Source organism: Pezoporus occidentalis, unplaced genomic scaffold (assembly GCF_034315485.1).
Source record: "Pezoporus occidentalis ecotype Australia unplaced genomic scaffold, CSIRO_AGI_Poc_V1 ctg137, whole genome shotgun sequence".
NCBI lineage: Eukaryota > Metazoa > Chordata > Aves > Psittaciformes > Psittacidae > Pezoporus > Pezoporus occidentalis.
The window spans coordinates 1,501,203-1,527,988 of NW_026913177.1; the positions used below are offsets into that span (position 1 = coordinate 1,501,203).

The window sequence follows — 26,786 nt, forward strand, 5'->3', positions numbered from 1 at the left end:
TCATCTGTAGCTCCTTTGCTGTCATAGAATCATAGAATAGTTAGGGTTGGAAAGGACCTTAAGATCATCTAGTTCCAACACCCCTGCCATGGGCAAGGACACCTTCCATTAAACCATGCCACCCAAGGCTATGTCCAAACTGGCCTTAAACACCGCCAGGGATGGAGCATTCACCACTTCCCTGGGCAACCCATTTCAGCGTCTCACCACTCTTACAGTAAAGAGCTTTCTCCTCCTTATATCCAATCATCTAAACTTCCCCTGTTTAAGTTTTAACCCGTTACCCCTTGTCCTATCACTACAGTCCCTAATGAATAGCCCATCCCCAGCATCCCTATAGCCCCCCTTCAAATACTGGAAGGCTGCTATGAGGTCTCCATGCAGCCTTCTCTTTTCCAAGCTGAACAGCCCCAACTTTCTCAGCCTGTCTTCATACGGGAGGTGCTCCAGTCCCCTGATCATCCTCATGGCCCTTCTCTGGACTTGTTCCAACAGTTCCGTGTCCTTTTTATGTTGAGGACACCAGAACTGCACACAATACTCCAAATGAGGTCTCACGAGGGCTGAGCAGAGGGGCAGGATCACCTCCTTCGACCTGCTGGTCACGCTTCTTTTGATGCAGCCCAGGATACGGTTGGCTTTCTGGGCTGTGAGCTCACACTGCCTGCTCATGTTCATTTTCACATCAACCATGACTGTCCTGATTCCTTGCTTAACCTTTATCAGCAGGTCAATGCCTTTCACTTTCATCCTTGTCTGATACCTACGGGGGGACACAAAAAGCCCTTTGCAAAATATGTCCAGTGATTCTGGCTACCAGCATTGCTGTAAAATGAAAGTGAGGTGGAGCCCGAATGCTTACTCTATGTGTCTGTGTGCTTCCCTAGGCCAAGCATGCCCTTACTGTTATTTCTGGATGTGCTGATTCAGCATTGTAATGGTGTGTAATATATACAAAATATGAGTGGCTACATATGTCAGGTTAAAAAGTAAACAGATCAGAGTGCGTCCTCTGTGTATTTATAGCTCATTGACATCAGCAGGAGCTACATACATTTTAAGGCAAATTCAGCCTGTGTGATAAGTGGGGAAAAAAGTACTCATTAAGCAAAAGGAGCAGAGGCTGCATGTCACACATTTAAGTGAGCATCACTTATAGCTGTCTTAATATGTACTCTACTTACATTGTATATCTAACCTTAGCGATTAGCACCTATTAGGTATAAATGTGGTGACAAGCTGTACCTTTCTGTAGTTGCTTAAAAGTTCGAAATAGGCATGACTGAGTAGTTGAAGGACATTGAATTAAACATGCTTGAATTAATAGGGTAATGATTGGTGCTGCTCAGAGCTATAAAATAAACACTAGCTACAGCTCTGTGCTATGTGGCAACCAGATCAAGCCATGGGGTTGCTGGAAGTATTCTAAAATGAGTTAACTTTGTTGTTAAGTGAGAGAGATAATCCTAAAAAAGCCCTCTACACAGGCTCCCTGTGCAGTTAATGTTTTAAACCCCCCTTTGGCTTGTTGTTATGACTTCAAAGATACTCTAAAGCCTTTGTTAAATTGATCATTAACTCTGCAATGTTATAATTAGACATTTGAACTTGGCGGCATTCAAAAAGAAAACACAAGAATGAAAATCCTAACCAGTGTTGTTTCTCTGCAGCTCATCAGCATGGTTAGAAAAGGATTAAAGTTCCACAGGAGTTAAAAACCAATGGGAATTGAAGGCAGCCTTGCAGTAAGGATACGGAGCCATTAATCCACAAAATTTTTCTTTGAAAGTATGGAGCGAGAATAATTTCAGGAACCTGAAATGGGTTACTGCTGGAGATTTAGATTTAAGCTCATAAAACCATTTAGATGGGAGTGTTGGGCTATAGAAGCATGAGTTGGGGAAGCCTTAAGTTTCCAGCCCAGCAATTGAACATGTTATACCAAGTGGTTGTTGCTGCCACTGACCTATTACAAGTCTGTAAAACCAGCAGAGAAAGCACTGTAAGGCAGCTTTAAACAATAGCAACAAGCTCAAGCAGCGGCTAAGAAGATTGAGGGTTGGATGCTGTGGTTAAAGTTTATGAGGTCTGGAGCGGGAGGGGGAAGAAGCTCAGCCCTATATCTCACACTTTCTTTCCTCAGTCTCTCCTGAGGGAGTATGGGTCGAGACAACAGCTGGCAGCTACTATATGCTCGGCTGCATAGTGGATGGGAAAACCCATTTCCATAGTAACAGAGAAGGCATTACATGTGCTGCTCTGGCTTGATCTGGGGAATAGCTGGCTAAAGACATCTGGTCAGTGTAGCTAATTCTCAGGGGAAATTAGCTCATTTCGTCTGATAGTAACCCCAGAAACTTTTGACTTAGTTTAATAGTATGGTGCTAAACATGAGATAGAACTGCCTGGTTCAGCAGTTTAAAAAGTCAAAGATTATCTAACTACTTTCAGATAAATACTTTTTTAAGGAAGGCTATTTCTTGTGCTCATTACCCCCCCCCCCCCCCCCCCCCCCCCAGTTCTTCCCCATGGTAATGTTTCTGTGTAGTATGATGGCCATTCTTCAGTGTGCTGTAGGTTTTAGGAATTTAAAGGCAGTTTTTTCTTTGTAAATATTTATTTCTTTTGCTTACACAAACTCTTATTATGCAGTGAAGTCTCTCTTGTGGAGCTCTCTATAGTCTGAGGTGCTGTGTTAACATTCTCTAGAAAGTTCACTCCCCACATCCAAAATCTTGAGTCAGTTAACTCTTAATTATTTTCAAAAGGAATACTCTGAACAGCTCACACGGCTACAAATAAATCTCAGACTAACTGGTGAATATGTGTAAAAGTCTTGAGCTGTTTAAGTTCAATGAAATAAATTACAGATCATATTTTTGTGTACAATATAGGAAAATTTCTAATGATTTTGCAGAACAAATTCTGCATCCAGTATGCAGAGATTATACTGAGGTGGTAGTTGGGTATGCTGTTGTGTTTTTTAATTAACCAGACAAATTTACCAGCTCATACTATCCTGTGAAACATTTAGAATTTTGGGGGAAATTAAGGAGTACAAACTTTTTTCCATTTGCACGTAAGGACATCAGTATGTATTTTTTATGTGCCAATAAAAGGATGTAGTAGACAACAGCTCTTCTATATATATAATGCTTCCAGAAAAGTGTCTTACAAGAAGCCCAAGAGCAACATTCTAATTGTGTAGCGCACAAACAAATGCTTGACCTTCCACCACCTCCCACCCACTATTGACACCTACTTCTGATTGTATATATTTGACCTCAGTGGGTTGTTGTGACCATGGTGAGCTGGAAAATGAAAATGCATGGACAGGCCTAAGCCTGGACTGTGTATCTCCTTTTTATTTATTTGATAGCAGAGCTGTCAGTCTTTGAGAAGCCCTACCTGTGATTTCTGTTTCAGCATGTGTGGTTGAATGAGAAGTGTATTCAGCTCTGCTGGGTAACAGCAATAAATGATTATATTCAGAGTAAGAGCTGTTAGCTGCTGTAGTTCTTAAGAAGGATCAGGGTAACCTAAAGATCCTAACAGAAATCTGAGAAATGCTTATAATAAACAAAGGGGCCTGAGCTTCCTAAGACAAGTCAGACAAGTGCAGCAGATGTTTGAGGGCCCCAGATGGGTTGTATAGATGTTAATAAACCAGATGAGCTGAAATCAGTTAATGAAAGAAATTTAATCAATCTGAGTTGATTCAAGAGGTGACTACATGATGGATACATATTCCTTATTGAATGACAATTTATTGGTTTGCTTTCTCTGCTGAGCTCATGCTCTGATGAATCGAGTTACATCTCTCTGTGGAGTTAAACCATTCAAACTAGGTGTCAAGATTTTTTTTTTCCCCAAAACGATTCTCTTTTCTACTTGGAAACAGTCATGTAACGATGTGAAGAAGTATGTGGGTGGGTGGTGGTAAGGTTGTCTTTCCTGTTCCACTCTTAACTTCACACTGAGTTTCATGCCAAGTGAACTGCCCTTGAAACTGAAAAATAAACCTCTTGGTTTTGTAGTTTAAAAAAGTTCTTTCTGAAAGCGATTTGCATTTAGTCTTTTTTTTGTTTTGTTTTGTTTTGTTAATGTAGGTTACAAAAATCAATAGAAAAATTATACATAATCATAGAAAACTGATGCTATTATAGAAAAAAATACGATGCTAGGGGGCTTTGGGCATCTTGAGGTGGTTGGTTGGTTGTCTTTCTATTGGGGTTGTTTGTTTGTGAAGCTGAATGGCTTTGGTTGAAACTGTCTTCCTGAAGCTGGACCTTGACAAAAATTAGAGAATCCCAATGACTGTGATTATTAGCATGAACTCTTTTTTCTCAGAGTGTAGAAATGGTATTTCTTTTCTGCTGGGCTTCTTATTTTGGCAACACTTACAGGAAATTGAAATCTCCTCTGACATGCCTGACCTTTTGATCTGTCAAGATCAAACAGTGGATTTGGGAGTTTTGAGAGGGAAGCTGGAGGTGGACAAGGTAATCACATAGACCTCTCTAGGGAGACAGGCCTCAGAACTGAAAGCCTTCATAAACCTCTCATTCAAGTGAGAACTGATAGTAAGCATCCTCTGCTATTTATACCATTGCTCCAAGCTGAGAATACTTCACTGGATAATTTAAAGCAGTTCTTCTAGGCTGACTCTGATGAATTTTATTTTTTTATTTTTTTTTTAGCTTTTAGCTGTCTAGAAGTTAGGTTAGGTAGTATAAGCCAATCACATAGGCTTTCACTTCCTGGAAAGAGGTACTCCAGAAAGTGTCGTGTATTACATCTTAAGGTACTTAGGACACTTGACATTAATTTCCCTTTGTATGTGCCTATTTCTCTCTGTTAATTATAGAAAAAGCCATGCATGTTTATCCTATACAAATACTTGGAGTTTTTATTCTCCATGAAGTCACTTTCTAGCCAGGGAGTTCATACTAACTTAGTTAATCAGTATTAATATTGATATTGTTTGTACAATTGTTTTGTAGTTACAAGCATGCTTGAAATACATCACATGTGGTCACAGAGTTTTTTAAGTTTAGCTGGTATTTCTAATATGGTACAATTACATTTCTGATGCTTGAATACGTGCTGGCTTTTATTTGTGTTTCCCTTTCAGGAAGCATAAATCATTATGTGCCTCAGTACTCAGATATATGTAGTGTAAGGGTGTTATCTTCCCTTTTCAACAGATAGGTTCAGCTATGCTTGTTATGGATTGCAGCTTGTTTCAAGGGTCATCCCATTGACTGAGATGGGAATATACAGCGGAAGAGGTACTAGAAGTCAGCTCTCGGTGATGTACAGGCAGCTTAGTGTTAAAGTCCCTAACTGAAGTCTAATCCTGTGATCCAGATGAAACAAAATGTCAGAATTATTCTTCCTGCCAAAACTCTGAATAGCTTCATTTATTGTTGAGTCCTATGATTGTGTTGGCTCACAGGCAGAATTGCACAATAGACTGAGCAGCACTAAGAGGTACAACCTGAGCAAAAGAGGAGCTTCTTGGCTTTTAAAGAGGAATAGATACTTCAGTGGGGTTCCTTTAAGCCTGAATTCTGACTGACTTATTTCACTCAGTCAGAATTCATAATTTATTTTATTTAACAGTAAAACAAGATTGAAAAAGCCCTACTTTTCCTGCTTTAAAGAGCAGAAAGAAGTACAGAACATGAAGTAAAGTTAAAAGAAACTTCTTAAATGTTGTTAATGATCCCAAAAGTAGGTTTTAATTACGGCCAAAACTAATGCAGCTGGAATTTCCATAGAAAACATCAGTGCAATAGCCAGTTAGTATAAAGATACCTCCAGTTTACAATAGGTCCCCCCATCCTCCTCAAAGCTTGTTCACCTTGTCCTCCATGTAAAAAAAAATAATTATACATGTTTAACACTATGTTTCAGATTGAAACAAACATGACTTTTTGTAGGTCTTAAGAGTCACATGGTGGAAACTGCTTGGTGTTGCACTAAGAAGTGATTGCTTATTGTATAACGACTATTGTTTGCTATCTTTTTAAACAGAAAATACTCAAAGTCATTTCAGGTAATTCTCACAGCCTTCAAATAATTCACAAAGTGTTTAAAAGAGAGCTTCCATAGTGTTTTTCAGAGTGATTTAGCACCTGAGATGAACACATTTCATGTCTTTATAGCGTGAAATAGTCATTACTGTTTCTCAAAAGGTGTGAAACCACAGATAGTATTACCAAAGAGTTTCTACCACCTTTTGAGTACCGTAAAACATGATGTTTAAATAGACACAGTGTTTTTGGCCTTAGCAGTTTGCCATTTGGGACAAGTAATCTGGTTCATGATAACAGAATTTTCTGAAGTAACATGCTAGGGGCAGATTTCTGATGAGGAAAGCTTTATTGATGAACTTACTAAAACACACATTCATGTCATCAGCTTTGGTATCTCAAATGTAATAGCTTATAAATATTCAAATACCCAGTTATGGGACACAGCCTTACCATACTTTTATGTCTGGAAGGTTTCCTTTGGCCATCGAGCTGACAAGGAAATGTACACAAAGCAGTCCCTTATGCGCTTTTCTAGTGTAATGTAATTGTTATTAATTATACCCTGGACAGTACTAGCAATTGACACTTCTTTTCAAGTCTAAATGTGCAATGTGTTATGTGTTTGGGAAAGGGGAAACACGAGGTTGTCATTAAAGCCATTTTTAGTAGAGCTAGAAATAGGATGCAGATCTAAGCGTGGCAGGCCACTTATTTCATCTACTAAGAAGGCACTTTTCAAATGGATGAATTTGATTTTGCTGCCTTGCTCCCTTCAGCAGAGGAGGACAGGCCTCTGACCCTGGTTTCCTTACTTTAGCCACATTTACTGATGCTTTAAGATAACTGGGAAATTATCCAAACTGAATTACAGTTCAAGTAGGCTCTTCTTCCTCTATGATCTGTAAGGTTGACCCAAACCTTTGACATTCTGTCACATCTAGAAGTCTTGGCCACTTGAGGCATTACTTCTTTTGTACAGCCATTAAAAAAAGGATATAACCCAAGTGCTTCACATGCACTATTTATGTGCCAGTATTTGGTTGTTGTGTGTCAAGACTCCCTTTCTTCCTTTCCCTCAGCCCTAGAAAAGAACTTAGCCTGGTAATTATTTATTATGCATACTGAGAAAATACTGCTTTAAAATAATGATTTACAGTGGAAATAACATTATTATCTCTCAGTAGTGACATGATGTGAAAAGTCATGTTTCAGTTGTTTGTCACATAGAGTGGTGGCTTGAATATTGGATTAGTAAATACTAAGGCTGAGTAGCTTTAAAGCAAGGAGTTACCTTTCTTTATGGTAACCTCTTGCTTCATTTCTGTTAAGACAACTTGTACAAGTGTTGGTTCTTACGAGTTCCTCCATTGCTGAACAAGTATCTTTTTTGGGTGGGCTGAGCATTTTTGGTTCCAGTAGGTAATTATAGATCTCTGATTTGGCACCAAGACCTTGCTGTCTAGCCTAGACTTACAGTTTTTTATAATATCATATCTAGCACAGTCAGATCTTGAGAGGCTTAAGCAGGACAGGTATACTAAAATCAACTTTTTGAAACAACGGATACTGAGAACTGAAGAGAAAGGTATAAAGGGAAGGGTAAAAAATGAAATGATCTTTTGGCATTTTAAAAAACCCCAAACAAAACAGTTTTTATAATTACTGCCAGAAGTTGTCTAGCTGGGGAGTCAGACTGCCATTTGCTTAATTATGTAAGGTATTGGAAAATCTGTTTGGAAAGTAGGCATTTCCAAAGATATGTTTAGGTTAATTGCTAATTTCAGCAATGGTAAATCACACATCAAAGAGAAGGACCTAGAAAATTCAGCTATTTCTAGAAAAAATTGTACCATGAATCACCTGCAAGTACAGCTTGCATCAAGAGCAGATACGCCTCAAGCCTTAGAAAAATGAATGCAGTAGGAATGAGATAATACAAACTCCTGCTCCACTGCTACCAGCTGGATATTTTGGTATGTTAATGAATTTAAAATGCATAACCAGTGCTTTGGCTGTTCTAATAATGTGTATTTTAAAGTGGGTTCAAAATCTGTCCTGCATTGCCCAATGTTTCAGCATAAAAAAAAAGATACTCTGTCTCTAAACCATGCCACTTGTGTCCCTTCCTTTAAGTTGCAGTTGTTTTTTTCCTTTTCTAGTACTACTCGACAGAGGGGATTCTTCTGGTTGGGTGGCTTTTGCTTGCTACATCAGCTGCCTGCTAACCTATTTACTGTTGCATAGTCTTTAGTTTGTTCTTGACATGTCCTAGGCATTGTTTTTATACTTTTATACTCTCCTTTTCCAAAATGTATTGGAGTACAGTGTTGCTGAATTCTGCCAAATATCAGTTAAATTCATTCCATATAATGCTTATTAGTTTCCTGAGGTATTTGATGTCTTGAAGCTCAGACCAGCTGCTACTAAGAAGGCCATGGCTTTTAAGTTTGTTTTTTTTTTTTTTTCCTTCCAGCAATGAATAGTGCACTTGTCCTTCATTTGTAAAGGGAGCAGGGGAAGGGTGATAGTGAGCGAAGGGTGTTTCACAAAGCTGGAGTTCTCCTTTCGTAACTTTGAATTCTGCAAAGAGCTGCTTCTGCACCATTTATTTATGTTGGACCCAACACTAATAGAAACATGAATCCAAGTAAAAATATAAGTCTGTGCACAGAACGGTAGCTTGGTTAATGGGCTATGCAGCTTCAGAGAGATCTGGTTTATATCTTCATTTGCAAATGTAAGTTTAGTTTGGTCCATTTGGAACATTATCAAAGTTCTAGAGAGAATTTGCACCGAGTTAATCACGTGCTTTGGTTGGTATGAATTAACTTCTCATTTTAGTATGCCATAATCCCGATGTGCTGAATGATAGCCGCAACTGTTTAAAGCTTGTTGATTGCAATGACCGCAGGAAATTGGTGTGAGAAGGAAACTACTTGCCTTCAGTATGTGAAATGTATTTGCCACTTAGCTGAAAATGCTGACTTTGTTGCTTTCAGTTAAGTTTATTTTGCATGTGGAATAGTTCTTCTCCTTCACAAATTTTAGAGGCAACTGTAAAATGCTGACTGAATGGGCTGTGTACATATGGCATCTGGGAGGTTTTTATTAGCTGAAACTAGCATGTGTTTTCCTGTGAGGAGCATTAAGTGCCTGGACTACAAGTTTAGTGTGTGACTGTTTTTGCAGCTGTGTGGAAGAGCATGATGCGTATTCCCTGGAGCAGGCCTGAGAGAGAGCTCAAGTATGTTGAGGCAAAAGCAGGTTGTGTTTATGGGAATGTCAAACAGAAATATGGCACTTGAACTCTTATCAACGCTGAGCCTGATACTGGTAACTGAGCGGCTGTCAGGTGCGTGAAATGAATGCCCTGCTTCTAGCCATGCAGGATTTTGTTTCAGAACTTGACAGCTTTATCCTACAACTCTGTCCTTCCAGTCTGCAAAAGATTTTCTTTTTCTTTTGTTATCTGTGGGTGGTTGAAACCAGTGTTTAGTCCATTTAAAATTTAGTTCTTGTTAAACTGTTTTTGAAGAGCATGGTCATTGCTCAGGCCAGAAATCTTGTTTTTGGAGGATAAATCTTGAAAACACTGCGTCTAGAAAAAGAGGATGTCATGAGTATATGTAGAGAGGGGTAATGTCCTCCTTTTGGTGACCTGTCACTCATCTGGAAATGTCTTACTTGTGGAACATATATTGCATCCCAGAGAGGATTCCATAAAGCTGAAAACCATGTAGAGGAGGTGGAAGGGTAGAGCTGAAATCCTGAAGCAAGGCTGTGTAGCACTCAGTACCATTTTGTACCTCCCTTCTCAGGGGGAGAGCAGGGCTGGGAGGGGATGTCTTGTCTACACAGGAGGAGTACGAAGTTAGAACTTAATCTAAAAGAGTTCCTATTTGATGTACTCTGTACCAGCTTTTGCAGGAGCAAGTTGTTGAAATAGCTTATAGTAGCTCGTGGGGTTTAGATGGGAGGGCTTCATGATGTTACTCTGCATATCCAGGTGTACTTCCATCCACAGTGCTACAATCTCATTTTGGAGCATGTGTGTGGGAGAGGATGGTGAGAAGAGTGGGTTTCTCTGATTTGGAACAGAGTTAAAGACTGCACATTTTTTTGCTCAAAGCTGCATGAGAAACCTGTAGCTGAATAGCAAGTCCAGCTCTGAGCTCCTGTCTTCTAAGCCTCCCCGACTCCTGCTTACTCATGGAATGAAGAGGGGCATTGTACAGCTTGCAGGTGTGTTTTATCTTTGGGCTTTAGACAGTGCCTTTGAATTGAGAAACTGTGATAGGTGAGAATGTCTGGACTGTGGGTAAGGGTGAGATGGTGCACGTACAGTACTGTCAATTTAGGAGGAATGACACACTCAAAGAACTAACAGAACTTTGGAGGTCAGGTTTACTGCAGAGAGGAAATGTAGATATTCTTGGTCAATTGGTGACTTAAGAGGGGGGAGAGCAGCAATAAAAAAGTAAAATTAATGTCATTAAAGCTCATTTTCTTACAGTTTTTGTTTTGCAAGTTTCTAGACAGAAAAACGTTGCTCTGAAATGTGTTATTTCATAATGAAAAAGTGTTCCCTTTCATGCCTTAAATATACAGATGATTCTGCAGAAGTACATCTTGTCTTTAAAACCTCCATACATTTAAGAAAAAAATCACTGAAATGTAAATATGAAATGAAACCTGGTTTCTCTAAAATATGACTCTGTTGAAAACTACAATTTTTTCAAGAGCAAACATTGATTTAATGTAAAAGATAATTGAAAACTAGTTCTCACTTCCCATCTGTACCAGTGTTTTTCCTCTTCTTCCCTTTTCTAATAGAATGGAGAGATGAGTAAGGAGGAAAAATGAATATTCATAGAAAGCTTAAAATTATTTTCCACTTCTTAAAAGTAGTGGAACACAAATAGTTTTTTTCATCAGTAATCTCTCTACTTTCTGTTTTAAAATGTATTGCTGCTGCCTGGCTGCTATCACAGTATGGCATCAAACAAACAAAAACTGTGCATTAGTATGTCTGATACCACTGGATTTCAAGTGTTGATGTTACCATATTCTATAACAGGTAACCATTACCATTACGCCCCCTTTTAAGTACATAAAGTGAAGCTAGTGCATCTTAAGCTGGGCTGATAATGGCTGGATTCTCTTCTTTTGTGGCTCTGCTTTCAGATAAGAGATGTTGTCCTTTTCTCTCAGAAAGGATAGTGTTGTAGCTGTGATAGTCTAAGGCTATAAGAGAAATATGGCTTGCTGGAAGACACAACAGCTCTTACTGCCCTGTCATTTGTACCTGGAGAAAAACAGGCATGAAGTGTCTTCATGAGGTCCCCCAGTAAATTCACTGTTAGCTGTGGAGCAAAGTAAAGAGTTATGAACTGCTCAGTGTAGGACATGGTGGATATGAGGTAGCTTTTCTAAAAATAACTAAGAATAGCATACAACGACATACTTGATAGGACAAAAATAATCATATCAAGTAAAGTAGCCACTGTGTAAATAGTGTTAATATGAAAAGTTGTCTGTAACATAAAAATGTAGAGCACTTGGCTTAGATTGTTTTTTTTTTTTAATATTCTGTAGCAGTTCCTTTCTACCCTTATTAGCATACTGTATTTACTAGTCAATGGGTATGCATCTCTGTGAACTGTGTGTATGTGCGCTTAATCTGAAGTAGGTGAATAGTTCTTTTGAACTCAGTGAGTTATAAAATTAAGCATATGCTGCACTGGGCAGAAGCCAGAGCATTTTTCACTTTGAAGGAGATGGTCCTGTATGAATTCCTTTTAGAGACTTTGATGAAGGCCTGAGTAAGAGGTTCATGAAATAAACAGAAAGGAGTGGGGTCTTTTAATCATTTTTGCACCAGTGTGAGCATGTTGGCACTTCCATATGACTCTTGCCATACACCATATATATACGTTGGGTTTGAAGTTTGAAGTCTAATTCTTGAGCATACTTTGTAGTGGGGGAGAACTCCACACTAAAACAAATATCGTAAACCAAATGTGTAAGCCCAGCTTAATTTACTTCTGTAAATTCGTGGTGGATATCATCAGCAACTAAGTTCAAATGCTAAAGATGAAGCATTATGACGAGACTTGTGCAGGGTGATGGTGTGGAAAGTTGTTCTAACGCAGCTGTGCTCTGAGACCATGCCTTCACGTGCAGTTATACCACTGACATCTGCGGCCTTTTGTAGTTGGTGGAAAAAATTCAAGTGTCTGTGTTTGGATTTGGCTGAAGCCAAAGCGAGAAGAGAGCTAAGGAAATCAGTGAAAGGCTTTTTAAATGCACCTAAGGGAGTTAGGTGCCCGACTCCTATTGAAATTCAATCGGATTTAGTTGCATGGAGGCTTTGGAAAAACTCAACCTAAAATTACAGGCCTGCAGTATTCTTTATTGGTCACAGTCTTATTGTTCTGTGCTCTCAGCACTGATAAAGGGAAAATAGAAAAGGTTCAGCACAATCAACTCTTCTAACTCTTGTCTCATAGTAAGCATGCGTTTTTTCCTCAGAGCATGCACACTCACGTAAATATTATTTCATCTTAATTAAAGACATTAAATAAGGGTTCTGTAATGGTCTTCAGTAACTTCTTGGGATTACTTATGGACCTCTGAAGATAGAAATGTGATACTGATTCTGTGTTTTTGTTTTCTGTTGTCTGTTAAATCATTTGGTGCCAAATATGCTAGATAAAGAATTTTAGCAAGTGATGCTAGGTTTTTTGAAAGGAAGGAATACCAAGTGTTTTGGCTCTAAACATTTTTTTAAACATAGTATTATTGGTTTTCACTTGAAGATGCAATTTACAAAATCTTTGGGAGTATGGAGATAAAGTAAGGGGAGAAAAATCCCCAGTCCTAAATAGCGCTTTTGGCACTTGCTGATGTTCAATAAATCTTAATATATATATGAAAAACCATGTATCTTTTTATTTTTGATCAGTACTTCATCAAATTGGGATTTTTACTTCATTGAGCTTGGTATTTGTCTGTTTGCCTGGGCCATCTGATTTTGCTGTTCTGTGTCTCTTAGAAAACACAGTACAGCTTTCAGGAAAAAATCCTGCCTTTTTCAACAGAACAAAGAGGGGCCTCTCTATACAACGTGAGTGAGATTAGAAGAAACAGTTGCATTTGCTGCTGTTAATTTGCATACCCTGCTTGGGCTATATGCAAGTGCTGTCTGAAGCATTTTGAAAGCCCTGATGTGTCAGGTGAGCAGTGTGCTGTGAAGTGGACTCTAGCGCTCTCTGAACTAACCTGTAGCCTGCAGTGTTTGTTTTTTGCGTGCTGCCTTCATCTGAGTGTATATGTAACTTATTGGTCTACATAAGAGACACATTCCTGCTTTTTTTAATCTTTTGGTAGCTGTAGAGGGTATGCTGCGTCCTGCTTGTGAAGATGCTGAGCATGTTTCTCTGTTGCCCAATGCAGCTCTACAGCCCTTGGCTGACGGCAAGTGCCCCATTCTTCATTTTGCATTAGCATCAGCAGATCTATTGTCCCCTCTCTTGGCTCCTTCAGAGTCCTTGTCACAACTTCTGAACAAAACTTGGCAGTGTCCTGCCTCCATTACTGATGCCTGAGATTGCAAGGAGGTTACTGGTCCACCTTACTGTTGGCACACAAGCTTTGTAGCAGATCTTTTCTTTTGCCTTGGCTTACAAATAGGTATCAGTGCAAGTAGTGCCACAGGCATCTTATAGATGAGGTAATGCTGCTTGGAATGCAATCACTATATAAGCTATGGAGAGCTTATTTTCTTGTTTAAAGGAGTTAATGGGAACTTTATCGTCCTTGAAGCTAAGAAGCCAAATTTGAAAGAATTGTGGGAATAATGTTGAAACCTCCGATGGGGATAATGTGTTAGAGCTTACATATCTTATGGCAGAGATGGGTAGGAGTCGTATTCTCAGTGGAAATTAGGGTGGGAGGAAATTCTTACAGTACAGGAAGTATGTACTTCTGAGGCTTGGAAGTCATCCCCCTCATCAATGTCTCTTGTTTTCTTGTGCTTGTTACCTCCTTTTCCTTTTAGGGTAGCCACCTCTATGGCAGATAAAATAAGCTGTATATTATCTTTGATTTTTTTTTTGTTATTGTTGTCAGTAGCCAGTTGATATAATATGGTGATACGCATTGCCTCCTTGCTCCTAAAACATGTTGTGTTTATGGAGCTCGTTGAAAAAGTCTATATTCAGAGTAAAGGCATTCTTGTTCATAACAGGTTTCAGATGACCTCATAGTCCTCCCACATCAAATGATTGCATGAACTTCTGTGGCGCTCCATGAGCAGTTACAGCTTTGAGATCTACAGGCAGAGCCTCAGGCAGTATGTTCTCTATGCAGAAGCTTTCTCAGCCTCCAGAGACAATTTCTTTATCTGTTACATAGTTGGTTTTATGGTGTCATGATCCATTCTATATCAGGGTTTTAATCTAAGCTATTAATCTATTTGCTTAAAAACATCTCCTTCAGCTAAGTTTAGGGACTCTGTCCTTTGTTTTGGAGTTGCTACTGCACTTTATCTCACAGTGTGGATGTTGGATGCCTCCCAATGTTGGATTGCAGCTCTTACAATCCAGTGGGGGTGGAGTAGTAAAGGAAGGGCTTTTCAAAATGCATTTAAGTAGCAAAATAAACCAGATAGTTGCTTTGCTAATGTAATTGTATGCATTTGTTTTCATAGATCTGACTCTCCAGTCACACAGCTGATGAGTCTGGTTCCTCCTCCACTTCAGGCGCAGTCCTTTTCATAAGTAACTTTTCCCTATTGCCCTCTGGTGGAAGAGGCTTTCTTGTTCTTTTGCCTAGTGGCATCTGGAAGTTTGTCAAGGTGATAAAGTGTCCTTACCCATAGCAGGTCCAGTTCTTCTGTGTAAGTCAAACCTAATACATGGGCTTTTCATCACAGCAGTTTTTTGAGGCCTTCTCTGTGTCTTCCATGTGTGGGCTTATTATGAAACCGTGATTAATCCATGGGAACTGTGGAGATGTGGGCTGTAATGACAGATAGCATGGATATACTTCTCAGGGGACTGTGGTTTTCTGGATCCTGCTTAAGTTCCTTCGTCAGGTGATGACAGCTGTGCTTTAGCCAAGTGATTAAGTTATGACATATCTATCTCAGGCTGAGGATAATTTTTATGTTTTGGTGGCTGTTTTATTATACTTGAAGCAATTCCCAAAGCCAATCACATAGTACCGGATCAACTCAAAGGAACTTCTGTTTCCATGTCAGAATTTTAAGTGAGTAGTGAGATGCACTGAAAAATCTCTTGTTTTCTTCTTCTGAGACTTCTGAAATGGATCCCTAATGCTGGTCACACTCTTGCACCAATGCATCAGTGAGCACTTAAGCTCCTTTACTGGTTTTTATGAGAAATATTTCATTCTCTGTCATGTGCTAAATGGCTACCCAGAGACCTGTTGTACTTTACCAAGCACTGTACCACAGTAGAAATACTCAAGACTTGTTACACTAGAGTTACATGTGCCTTTTAATTGAAAATGTTTTGAGTTTACATGTTAGAAATTGTTTGCAGCTGGAGACTTACTGACATGGGATTCTTCAAGAAAAGCAATCCACACGTGTATCTCATGTTCATCTCTACCTTTTCATCCAGAGTTAATCTGATACTTGGCTGTGTTGGATTGTGTGGCTGAGAAAGCATGAAGATGGCATTAAGCGTATGCCTGGGCTGAGCAGGAGGAATGGTAGAAGTGAGGGTACCATGTACAAAACAATAATTTAAAGGAAAAAAATTCTCTTAAGCAAGAAAGCTCTTAAGCAGGAAGGTACTCAACTGTCACATCTTACAGGGATCTCTTTACCATGCAAGTGTATGCTTTTTGTCTTGGTGTTGTAGTTTTGTTTTCTCCTTGTAGAAAGGAGATCACTATTAAATTGATTAGGATTTAATGGTACCTTGCACAGTGCAGTTCTTTTGTGTCTGTAATTTTAACCAAGAAAACTCCTCTACTGCACTTTAATCTCCACCCCCACTAGTGTTTTGCAGGCAGTTATTTTTCTCTGTATTTTTTCCACAGTGCTAAATGTTCCTTTGTTTCTTATTTCACTCATTCTTCACATCCTGTCTGTCTGCTCAGCCTTTTATCCTTCTATTTTCCTGTATCAGCTTCTCAAAGCCATGTTTCAGGCTAGCTCATTCGTTGTGAGAAGCACAAACTTTTATACAGTGCACTTAGATATGTGTTAAACGAGCAATGAGGTGAAAGTATGGAAGTGCTTTCAGTGCACTGAATTAATCTGTGGTGCATCTCAGATTTGCTGAAGTTCTCAGGTGTGAGGCATTGCTGCTGTCTGCCAGGGTAACTCTTATTAGAGTAACCTGGAATTAGCCCTGATTAGCATAAATGAACTATGGCCATCAGGTCAGCAAGCTTCTAGTTAGTGTAAAGTTTCGTGTTAAGCTTTTAATCAGGAAAATATAGGCAATATTTTAGTAGCTCAGGAAAGCATAGTTTTCTGTGTTTTTTCTTGTCTGCAGGTGTCTGGCCACTAATATAAGTGTGTAATTACTTATTACTTAGAAATTCATCATCCTCTCCCACCCCCAGGAGATTACTTATTAGATTTATGCAACACAAGATATTAAAAACGCTTTTGTCTGTCACACAGCCATGGGCAGGGGAGGGGAATTTGCCAGTTGCTAATGGATACCTGGACGTTTTGTGTATGACCATGAAGAACAGCTTGTGCACTTTCACCCCTGATGTTCGCTGAATACCTTGGGTCTCATTTAGGTCAATAAGCCTTTATCAAAACGTCAGGAGTGAAAAATGTGTCTTGGTGTAAGCCGACTGGTTGTTCTCTCCAGTCACCAGGGTCTATAGGACAATCAATGTTCTCTAAGCTTGTCTGCATGTCATGCAAGGAGCTGGATGACAGTAACCATTGACTGCGTGTCTGTCTCATTGTCTTTGGGACAGCCCCCATTTGCATACTTGCCAGTGTGCCTGTTATCCAATGAACCATAGAGGGCCTTTAAAAAACGTACGCGCACAACTTCAATGCAAATTTCCTATGCGGAGAATACGTCCTTCTTTAAAGCACAATCCAGGCTTTCACTTTCTACCTTCTTGCCATAAAACTGAAGCTGTGATCCTGACAAGGCTACAGTGCATGGTCCGAGTGCTGCTCGTAGTTTCACTGTGCTAAAACATGAACTTTCCTCTGGGTTTTAATTTGCCTACCAAGAAATTTTTCTTGTTGTTCTTTTACTTTTGGTAATTGCTTTTGGGGATATCTGAACAGCATTATCTGTGCTATCACAGACTATGTGAGGCCATACATCCCTTCCTCAAATTAGTTATTTTGGGTGAAGGACAGTTTTTACTCCCTGTATGGTTGCTATTGTCTCTTGTTATGGGAGTTTCCTCTATGGTAGTGATAAAAGGAGACATGCTAGCCTTCTGCATACAGAAGACTACGTGGATGTTAAGAGTTTATTGACCGTGTCTGTGAAACGAATGTAATCACCTGATCCAAAAATGCAGCCTCTCAAGCTTTATGTTGCTGTGACAAATCAACAACACCTCATGTAAAGCTGAGCTTATAATTTTGCCATTCACTATAGGTTTATAAATGACATTAGGTGAAATTGGACAAAGGAAGAGTTTCATTGTTTTTGAAGTTTCTGTCATAAGACACAGGCTTTCCTTAAAATGTCTGCTGCAGATGCTGTTTCTTTAGATTTATGAAGTTCATTATGACTTTATTTTATTAAAAATATTTAATAATAGTCCCATTAAAAAAAATGTTCTGGTGGATCATTTAAAAATGAAACTGTAGCAGAGATTCTTGGATGTGTTGAAAGGTCCAACCAACAATCTGGACAGTTTCATTATATCTTGAAAATCTGTCTGCAATACAAGTGACTATAAGCAATTGTGATGAATTTTCTGCTGCATCAGACATCTCACACAGACTATGAGATTGCCAAAACTAAAGGAAAGAGTCCTGGCTAATGTTCACCTAGCTTTTCTGGAAGTGTCACAGAGCTGGACTTCAACACTGTAGTGCCCTGAGATTAACAGTTTGTTATGCCATCAGAAGAGTAGCTTTTTAGAGCCACAAAAAGGTAATAATGAATTAGACCAATGCATAACATTTTCCCCCCTCTTTTTGTTGTACACAGACCTATGATTTTACTCAGTATTCAGGGCAATGTCCCATGGATTTTTGAAGCTAATACTAATATGACTCCCATTCATCTTGACTAGACTAGGATTGTATCCTGGTTATTTTAGTTAATTTAGAAAACAATCATAGGTGCCATCTTGATTCCCATTTGCCAGTCTGCTATGAAAAACAGTGGTGAACCACGTGGCAATGTCAGAAGGCTGGATAAAAAGTTCATCACCATGTCACCTTCTCTGCAGTTGCTCTTTATATTAAATGACTTCATGAAATAAGTGTCTTGGTTTTATAATCTGCATTATCCTATATAAGTGTGATATTTTATGATTGTTTTTTCTGCTTTACACTTTCCATATGCCATGTGTCATGTGCTTTCAATTACAAGCCACTGTTCCTGTTCCAATTAGTAGATTCTGCTGTAGGCTCTGATAGAGAATGTGACCAGTTATTAATCAAGTTGTCCAGTAAAGACTTATTGCAGCTCCCTGATACTCAAGGAAACCATGCTGTGTATGCTGTGCACAACCAGTCTGTAGAAAAGCAAGGTTTATCTGCACTTTAGTAAGTTCCAAATATGTCATAATTGTTCCCCTGTCTAATCAACAAGAACGCCAGATGTCTATCACCTATCACTTTGCAGGCATTTCCAAAGTCATACCTTAGCATGAGTCTGTGGCTAACACATAGCTTGATACCAGCAGTGTGTCAGGACTAGACCTCTGTTTCTGCTGAAGTCTCTATTTGTTGACAGGAGGATGGGAAAGGCATGCTATGTTTTCAGTGCACCTGAAGGCTGACATATTGGTAATGGGTACTAGAAATCTGCCTTCAATCCATGTGAGATAAAAGGAAGACTGAAAAAGTATAAGTGGGAGGTTAAGCTGATACAGTGAATGGAATATGAAGCACACCTCTTCCAAAGTGAAATATGTGACTAAAAATATTCATTTTTTGCATATAGATTCTACTTGTTTTCTTTGGCTCAGTCAGGGAACCTTTTGTTTGAATTAGACCAAGTGAATTGCAGAGAATGCTTTTCAGTTTTAATATGTGTAGACAAGCCAAATAGCATGTAATGAAATATTGAAACTTGCTTTTAGTCTTTTCTTTCTTTACTCTTGCAGGTTTTTCTGTGTTACTTTAGACCATTTCAATATATTTGACATTTTTGTCACCTTGCAAATTTTATTTTAGTGTTTCTTAGTACACTCTGAAAAAAGATGAAAGTTGTAAAGTAGAGAATTAATCTAGTTCTCTCTCTGTTTCTTTTAGGAAATTGTATTAGTAGTATTCTTCGGAACAGAATATGTGGTTCGGTTATGGTCAGCAGGATGCCGCAGTAAATATGTTGGAATATGGGGAAGGCTTCGTTTTGCTAGGAAGCCTATTTCAATCATTGGTGAGTATGCACAGCTTGCAAAGTTGATGTAAACAATGAGTAAAACTTGTTCTTGAAAGTTTCGAGGAGTGGAATTCCTACAGTAGTTGAAGCCAAGTTAGAGTAAGAGCTCTTGTCATTAGTGTTAGTGTAGATCCGAATTTCCTTTCAGGAATCTGTGGCACTGTCATTTGAGAACAAATGTTGCTTGGTTTGTTTTTCTGGAAGAGCAGAGTGGTTTTTTTTCACAAGTGATCTGAAGTTGTGCCAGAAATAAGTTGGCCATAGTCCTGTCCCCTGTGACCTCAGGATCCCAGGCACTGTACAATAGCTACAACTGCATAATTTTAAATATACTGAACAGCTTTTATTTTTTTTTCTGTTGTCCCCCCCCAGCAGCCATTTAAATAGTTTATTGTGAGTTCATTTTGCACTCTGAGCTACGTCCTGCATGATGGAGCATGGTAGATGCACTGTAATTACTTTGTGTGGTTTTTGGATTAAAATACGGTTTTCAGTGATGCATTTGGAACTGGGCACCTGACTTCCCTTGATACTCACTGCAGTTCACCTCTTAATGCAACTTCCACGTTCTTAGAAATTACATCCATATATTCCATATATGTCACAAAACATTTTTTTTTTTTTAGAATGCTCATCATGTGTTTAACAATTTCACTGAAAGATACGTAATAATCCACAATCAGTCTGTATTTTGTTAGCCAATATTGAGAGAACTATATAAGATCCTTGCCCTGAAGCACTTAAAATATAAATAGATTAAACAAACCAGAGGAGTATTGTTACAGAAGCATAGTAATTCTTGTTCTGTGACATATTTTTTTCCACTACTCAGAAACATTATTTGTTGTTGAGCAGAGGAAATACTTTTTCATAAATTACTTACAATTTTGCTGAATATAGAATACAAAGGTTTGTACCTCGGTATTTTTACAATTATAAAATAGTTCAGTTTAGCTTCTCTGTGCATATATATATATATACATGTATATAAGCAAAAACTGTATCTCAGGTGTGACTGTAACTATAAAGTGGTTTTGACTGCATCTCTACACTCTTTCCGCAATCCATTTCTCTTGAGACCTAGAACAGTAGGGGTTCTGAAACATCATCCAGTTTATTTCAGCTTGGAAAGCAAAACAAAGTTCCGCTTTCCCAGATATGTTTCAAGGAGTATTTCTTTCTTCAAAATAAAGAGTTCCTTTCCAAATTAACTAAGCCTGAGGCACAGAGAGAGTACAGTCCTAGGGTAATGACTGACTTAAACTAAATTAGACTTATATGCTAATTCTCATTTTTCTCTCCCTTTTAGACTTTTAGGAGAGATGAAATAATTGTAGGGCAGTTTTCTTATATATGAAATAAATCCCAAAACCTCTGTCAATGAATAAAACACTGTCTAAACCAGCAGAGAAAATAAGATACACAGAAGAGATAATAGGTAGAAGCTGCTGAAATTTCTCATGGGTTATAGCTAGCAAGGATTACAGGCTGCTGAGGCTGCTTTACAGTATCCTATATCACAGTTGTCATTCATCCAGATTGTGGCCATCTTGGACAATCTCAGTATAACCTTTCTAGCATATCACATAGTTACATTTTCTTTATATGTTACAGCAGAGATCTTTTGAGATATATAAAATCTTAATTTGGGGTGACTGTTCAAATTGTTACAGTAATATTGACATTGGTTCTAGTCTTGCAGAAGTATTGCAAGATGCTGCTAACTCATTTTCTTAACTGACTTTTATTTTCCAGATTTAATTGTAGTTATTGCTTCCATGATAGTTCTTTGTGTGGGCTCTAAAGGTCAAGTCTTTGCAACCTCGGCTATCAGGTAATTATATGCAATAAATGAGAATAGTGCTGAGTAAGGTGGTTTGTTTTTTTTTTCTCTCTCTCTTTTTTTTTTTTTTTTTTTTAACCTTTTGTTCTAATTCTTGTGGGAGAAAATGAGTCACTGCTCAGTCAGGTAACGGATCACCAATCATGTAAAGGTGTGAAAACAGTGATCCCATTAAGTGTAAAGGAAATACAATTTTTCACATGTTGTCTGGTCATAATGCATTTATGTCAGGTGGGGAAAGAACCCCTGCTCCATTTCCCCAGCAAAGTGGGCGCTACCCAAATCCTATTTTAGTTTCTTAGCTAAGTTTTATAACAACTCTTTTGTGCTTCATGTCTCTGTCTTCAAGCTGTTTCTTCATAAAATGGCTGGTGCTTGTGACTTTCTGATGGACTGAATTTGCCTTATGCTCAGAAAAGTCACACCACTTGGTTTTCTTGAATGTCATTACAGTACATGGCAGTGTACTGTGTTCTGCACACTAGCTGCAGTGGTGCTTTAGGATTGCAGTGACTCTCATAAGAAGAGGATTTTAAAATATTATTTGACTGTTCAAAGTGCCTATGAAATTCGTCAGAGGTGAAGAAATCAGCTCTTTAGTTAGCTGTTTCTGTATGTTGTTACCCATCCTGGCAAAGAGGTGAAATACGAGCTGAATGATTTCTAGAAGCATTCACAGTTTGTGTCCAAAGTTCTTGAATCCTTGAATTATCCTTACCAGCCATGTGTACAAAGGTCTGTCCCTCTCATACAATCTCCCCATGCTGTCTTTGTAACAAACAAGAGGAAAGATGGGTGAATGGAGTGAAAAGAGACAAGCTGATAAGTCTAAAATAAAGTACTATGTCTCTCTCTAAACAGTTCTTTGGAAGAGACAGACTTCCTGTCTCTGCCTCCATTTCTTCTCTTGTCTCTTTGGTCTCTTCATTCATTTAAGAATTGTGTTCCAGGGGCATCCGCTTTCTGCAGATATTGCGAATGCTACATGTTGACCGTCAGGGTGGTACATGGAGACTGCTGGGATCAGTAGTGTTCATACACAGACAAGTAAGTTGGGGCACTCTGAGGAATGCTGTAATAATTAATGCAGAAGTCGTTACATTAAGAGCAACATGTATGCAGACATGCTGATGACGTCAAATATATTTATTGTGGAGGCAGGCAGTCATTTATTTTAACCAAGTGTGATGGTTCTGCCTTGTTCAAGGGACAGAAAGTTCCTAAAAGATTAAAAATATTTACCTCCACTTTGGCAAACTTTTGACTTGTAGTTGAGCATAACCACAGGAAATGAGACTTCTGAAAGGTAGTCTGAGTATTTCTAAAAATACCTATCCTATTCCAGAGTTGTTTTCAATGTGGCACTGCCTGAAAAAATTACCCAACTACTTTTTGTTGAACAAAAGGGTAATGAATCATGCTTGCAGGTGGGAAGATTGTTTTGACTGTGTGAGCTCAGTGGATTTTTGTTAATTGGTGCAGCCAACAATTGCTGTCAATGTTTATTAAGTGCTGAAATGACATTCTTCTGTTCCATTATCTTTTAAAAACCATCACTGATAGGTAATATAAGTGTCTCAATAATATTATAAAATGGTAGAATAGTTAGGGTTGGAAAGGACCTTAAGATCATCAAGTTCCAACCCCTCTGCCATAGTGCTGTTATTTTGATTTTCTTTTCAGGAACTGATAACTACACTCTACATTGGATTTCTGGGCCTGATTTTTTCCTCTTATTTTGTATACCTGGCTGAAAAAGATGCTGTAAATGATTCTGGAGAAACAGAGTTTGGCAGCTATGCAGATGCGCTGTGGTGGGGAGTAGTAAGTATAACAATTTCGAATGTTGTAAACACAGCTGACACCTTCAAATGGGAAGTAAAGTTCAAGGAAGCAGCACTTGAAATGGCCTCTTCTGCACTTCAGTACACTTTCTGGTTTTGTAATTTGTGAAAATAAGAAAATTCTACTGATGATCAGTGGTTTTATTTGGTAGTTACAGTCTTATGTAATCGAAAGTGATCAACTTTTGTATACAAGGTGTAGAAACATGTAGTCTTATTTCTTTATAGTCTTCCCTTCTGTTATAGTGATTATTTCTTCCTTTCTCACTGTAGGGTTCAGCCTTCTAAGGCGATAAGTCTTGCTGAATCAGGGCTAGTGTTTTGGGGTAATTTTGAGTGTGTGTTTGTTTTTCTGGGGAGGAGGTTTCTTTTTTTCTTTTTTTTTTTTTTTTACCCAATATCTATGGTTTGCAGTTTGGTCTGGGACAGTGATTCCCTATTTATTCAGAACAGACTAAGTCCAGAACAAGGAGCATCTGAGATACTTGAGGAATCCAGGGACAGGACTGTTTTAAAGTGATCATATTGCTTTGGAATCCACTAAGTATCCTTATATGGCATTTGTCTGTGCTATGTCAATGTATAATCTTGCTCAGAGATTTCTCGGGTTTCTTTAGGATGCTGCCATGGTTTGTTGTGAATGTATCTTTAATTCTGCTGATAAATTTCAACTTTCTTGCTGTTGCTAGTGACAGTTGTCTTCTCTTTTTGTTTACTATAGGTACTTACTAGTTTGGCTGCTGTATTCTGGGACTATATTTGAGTAAATATTTTAATTTTGTTGCTTTTGCTAGTAACAATTCCCTCTTTCTTTTCTCATGATATGCAAATATTAGGTTGGCTGCTCTGCACTGCAATTGTTTTCCCTTTCCTTTTCCTATTACAATTCAAAAAAAGATACTTTTTGGAAGCTGTTTTTTTATATTATTGCCATTCAAGCAGTGGCCTGGTTTTATGCGCTTTAGCTGTAGGTAGCTTAATAAAACAAACTGTCATCATTGAGTGCTGCAGGTCTTAAGGATGCATGGACATCAACTAATGATTCCATGCTTACATTTTCAAAATGTGCTGATCTTCTGTCGTCTTCTCGTTGATGGTTTAAATCAAAAGGCACTGTTCCTTTTTTTGTTAAGAATGAGACTACTAGTAAGTATATGTGCAAGAAAGACAGGCCTAACACCTCTTTCACTAATAAAACATTTTTTTAAAGATTTTTTTTAAATAAACCTCTTCATGTGCATGTGCTTTTATAGTCTTCTGCCTACAAACAGTACCACTTGCTGTTTCAGGAAGGAAAGATCTATTGATAAGCAAGTCTATTGCAGGTCTCCTGGTGCTAAGATACATATGTAGCCATTTTTTAATACAGTGGGTTTTGTTTAGGTTACTACTAAGATTTGCTCAGAATTGTTTCCTCTTGCTGACTGCCACAGTTAAATACAGCCTCTTTTAGGATCAGAAAACTTACTATGTAGGACAAGGAAGTGGCTTTCTGGCAAGTAGTTTTTTCAATGCTTTAATGTCATCACAGCATTTTTATTTTCCAATACAGTGGTCAGATGACACAGTAACTAACAGTGGCAGATATAGCTGCATTTAAAAACACATGCTGTCATTGGTGTTGGCATTAAAAATCAAGTATGTGACAAATTGGCTTACTGAAAATACAGTAAAGCCTTCCATAGAAGCAGTATGATCTGTCAGGATATTGAAATATTGTCCTTTCAGGGAATTATTAGTCACTTAATAGGCATGCCAGTTATTTTGTCTGATTACAGTGAGCTTATTTAATCAATAAATTTATTTGTGGTAATATTCTTTCTCCATTATAACTTCTATTATGTTGCAGCAGGCCACTTGAAGTGTGAGACTGCATTCAATGAACACAGATGAACACGGTCATGTAATTTCTCTGATATTAGAAGTAGAATTTGATGCTCTTGTTCTGCTCTAAACATAGATGCTATACTTAGCAAACAAAACTGAACTGGATTCAGGTCCATCCATTTCTCATCTTTTGATAATATTCTTCATGTTTTCTGCTAAGAAAAAGCCCTGTAAAATTAGGACAATAGCTTGGAGGTGTATCAGGATGCTTCTCAAACTCCAAAACCTCAAAGTGTTAGGTCTCAAAAGTTTCGACTTTGCTTTAGCCCGAATTTTCAGAATAGCTTAAATACCACAAATTCTGGTCACTGAAAACTTGTCTCAGTCTGTTTTGAACTGGACACAAAGAAGAGGATACTTCATAGGTCCTGTCTCAAACACTGTCGTTGATAATTGACCTGTATGGCAATGTATCTGATCATACTTCTCTGAAAGTGCATTTACCTTACATAGAGAATGCTTCTAGAAGTACATAATAATGTTTTTACATCCCCTTTCTCACTCTACAACATTGCACTTTTTTTATCAGTGGATCTGCAATGCTAAACAAGTTCCTTGGGTAGCAACAGTAGGATATGTAGCATAGCATAAAGTAAACCATATTAAAGTTCTCTGTTACCACAATTCAGCTGCATCTGGAATTGGGTACTTTTATATTACTGTGCTTTGCTGACTGCAGGCATACCCATAGGGTGCATAACTTTTAATTACATGTTCTTCGTTGTTGTTATTTATAAATCTATATTGCTTTTTTATTTCCATATGTAAATTGGCCTCCTGGGCTTTATTTGAATTTCCTTGAGAACCCTGGGATCTAGCCTATTCACTGTTCCAGTTTATGAGCTTCTTGAAGAAACCCAAGGTTACCTTATGGCATAAAGTAAAGACTTGTCTGTTGTTATTGCTGGGTTTGAATGCAGCACATGTTCTATAAATAATTCTGCCAATGGCTGCATATCTGAATGTCTTTCAAAAGACTAGTTGAACTTTTGCAAGTAAAACACAAGTAACTGATGCATCTTTCAGCTCCCCAATATCAGTATTCAAAATTAGTGTGCTTATGTTGACCTTCACGTCCAGACTAACAGTCTTAAACACTTAGGATAGAGTCTGGACAAAAACCCCACAATAATAAGTAAATAAATAACAGATGCTAAGAAATTAAAAATAGTGTACTTCATGTTCTTGCCAAATCTGCCAAATGTGACCACTGTCAGGCACTGTTATTGCCTCAGGCAGACTGAGGGAAGCTGTCGTTTTGATATCCACTGAATAATACACAATTTCTAACCTTCGCAGCTGAAAAAAACGTCCTCCGAGAAAACTGTTATGTGGATTGTGCTAACAGTCTCTTTGATCATGAAGACTGTTTGCCACAAGCAATGATTAAATATAGCCATGCATGGATATTATGCTGTTCCTGTTCTTTGAATTGCATCAAGCAACTGTCTGCAAGTACCAGCTTTAGCCAAGAGTTTCTTTTTCATTTATTTCATCAATATATGATTTCTCACCAAGGACTGAATTCAACAAAACATCGATAAGTCTGCTTGCTTCTAAGCATACAGAAAGCCATGTTCCTATT

At 38.3% G+C, this 26,786-nt stretch overlaps 1 protein-coding gene across 6 annotated transcripts in view; it reads left to right on the forward strand.

The window, feature by feature from the left end:
- The window catches only part of KCNQ1 (potassium voltage-gated channel subfamily Q member 1), a 396,763-nt gene that overhangs the window by 107,470 nt on the left and 262,507 nt on the right, over window positions 1-26,786 (forward strand). For all 6 annotated transcript variants that reach the window (XM_062609397.1, XM_062609392.1, XM_062609394.1 and 3 more), the window contains exons 3-6: window positions 19,498-19,624; window positions 21,383-21,461; window positions 22,421-22,517; window positions 23,154-23,294. In XM_062609397.1, the coding sequence (XP_062465381.1) occupies window positions 19,498-19,624; window positions 21,383-21,461; window positions 22,421-22,517; window positions 23,154-23,294 (444 nt within the window). The remainder of the gene's footprint in view (window positions 1-19,497; window positions 19,625-21,382; window positions 21,462-22,420; window positions 22,518-23,153; window positions 23,295-26,786) is intronic.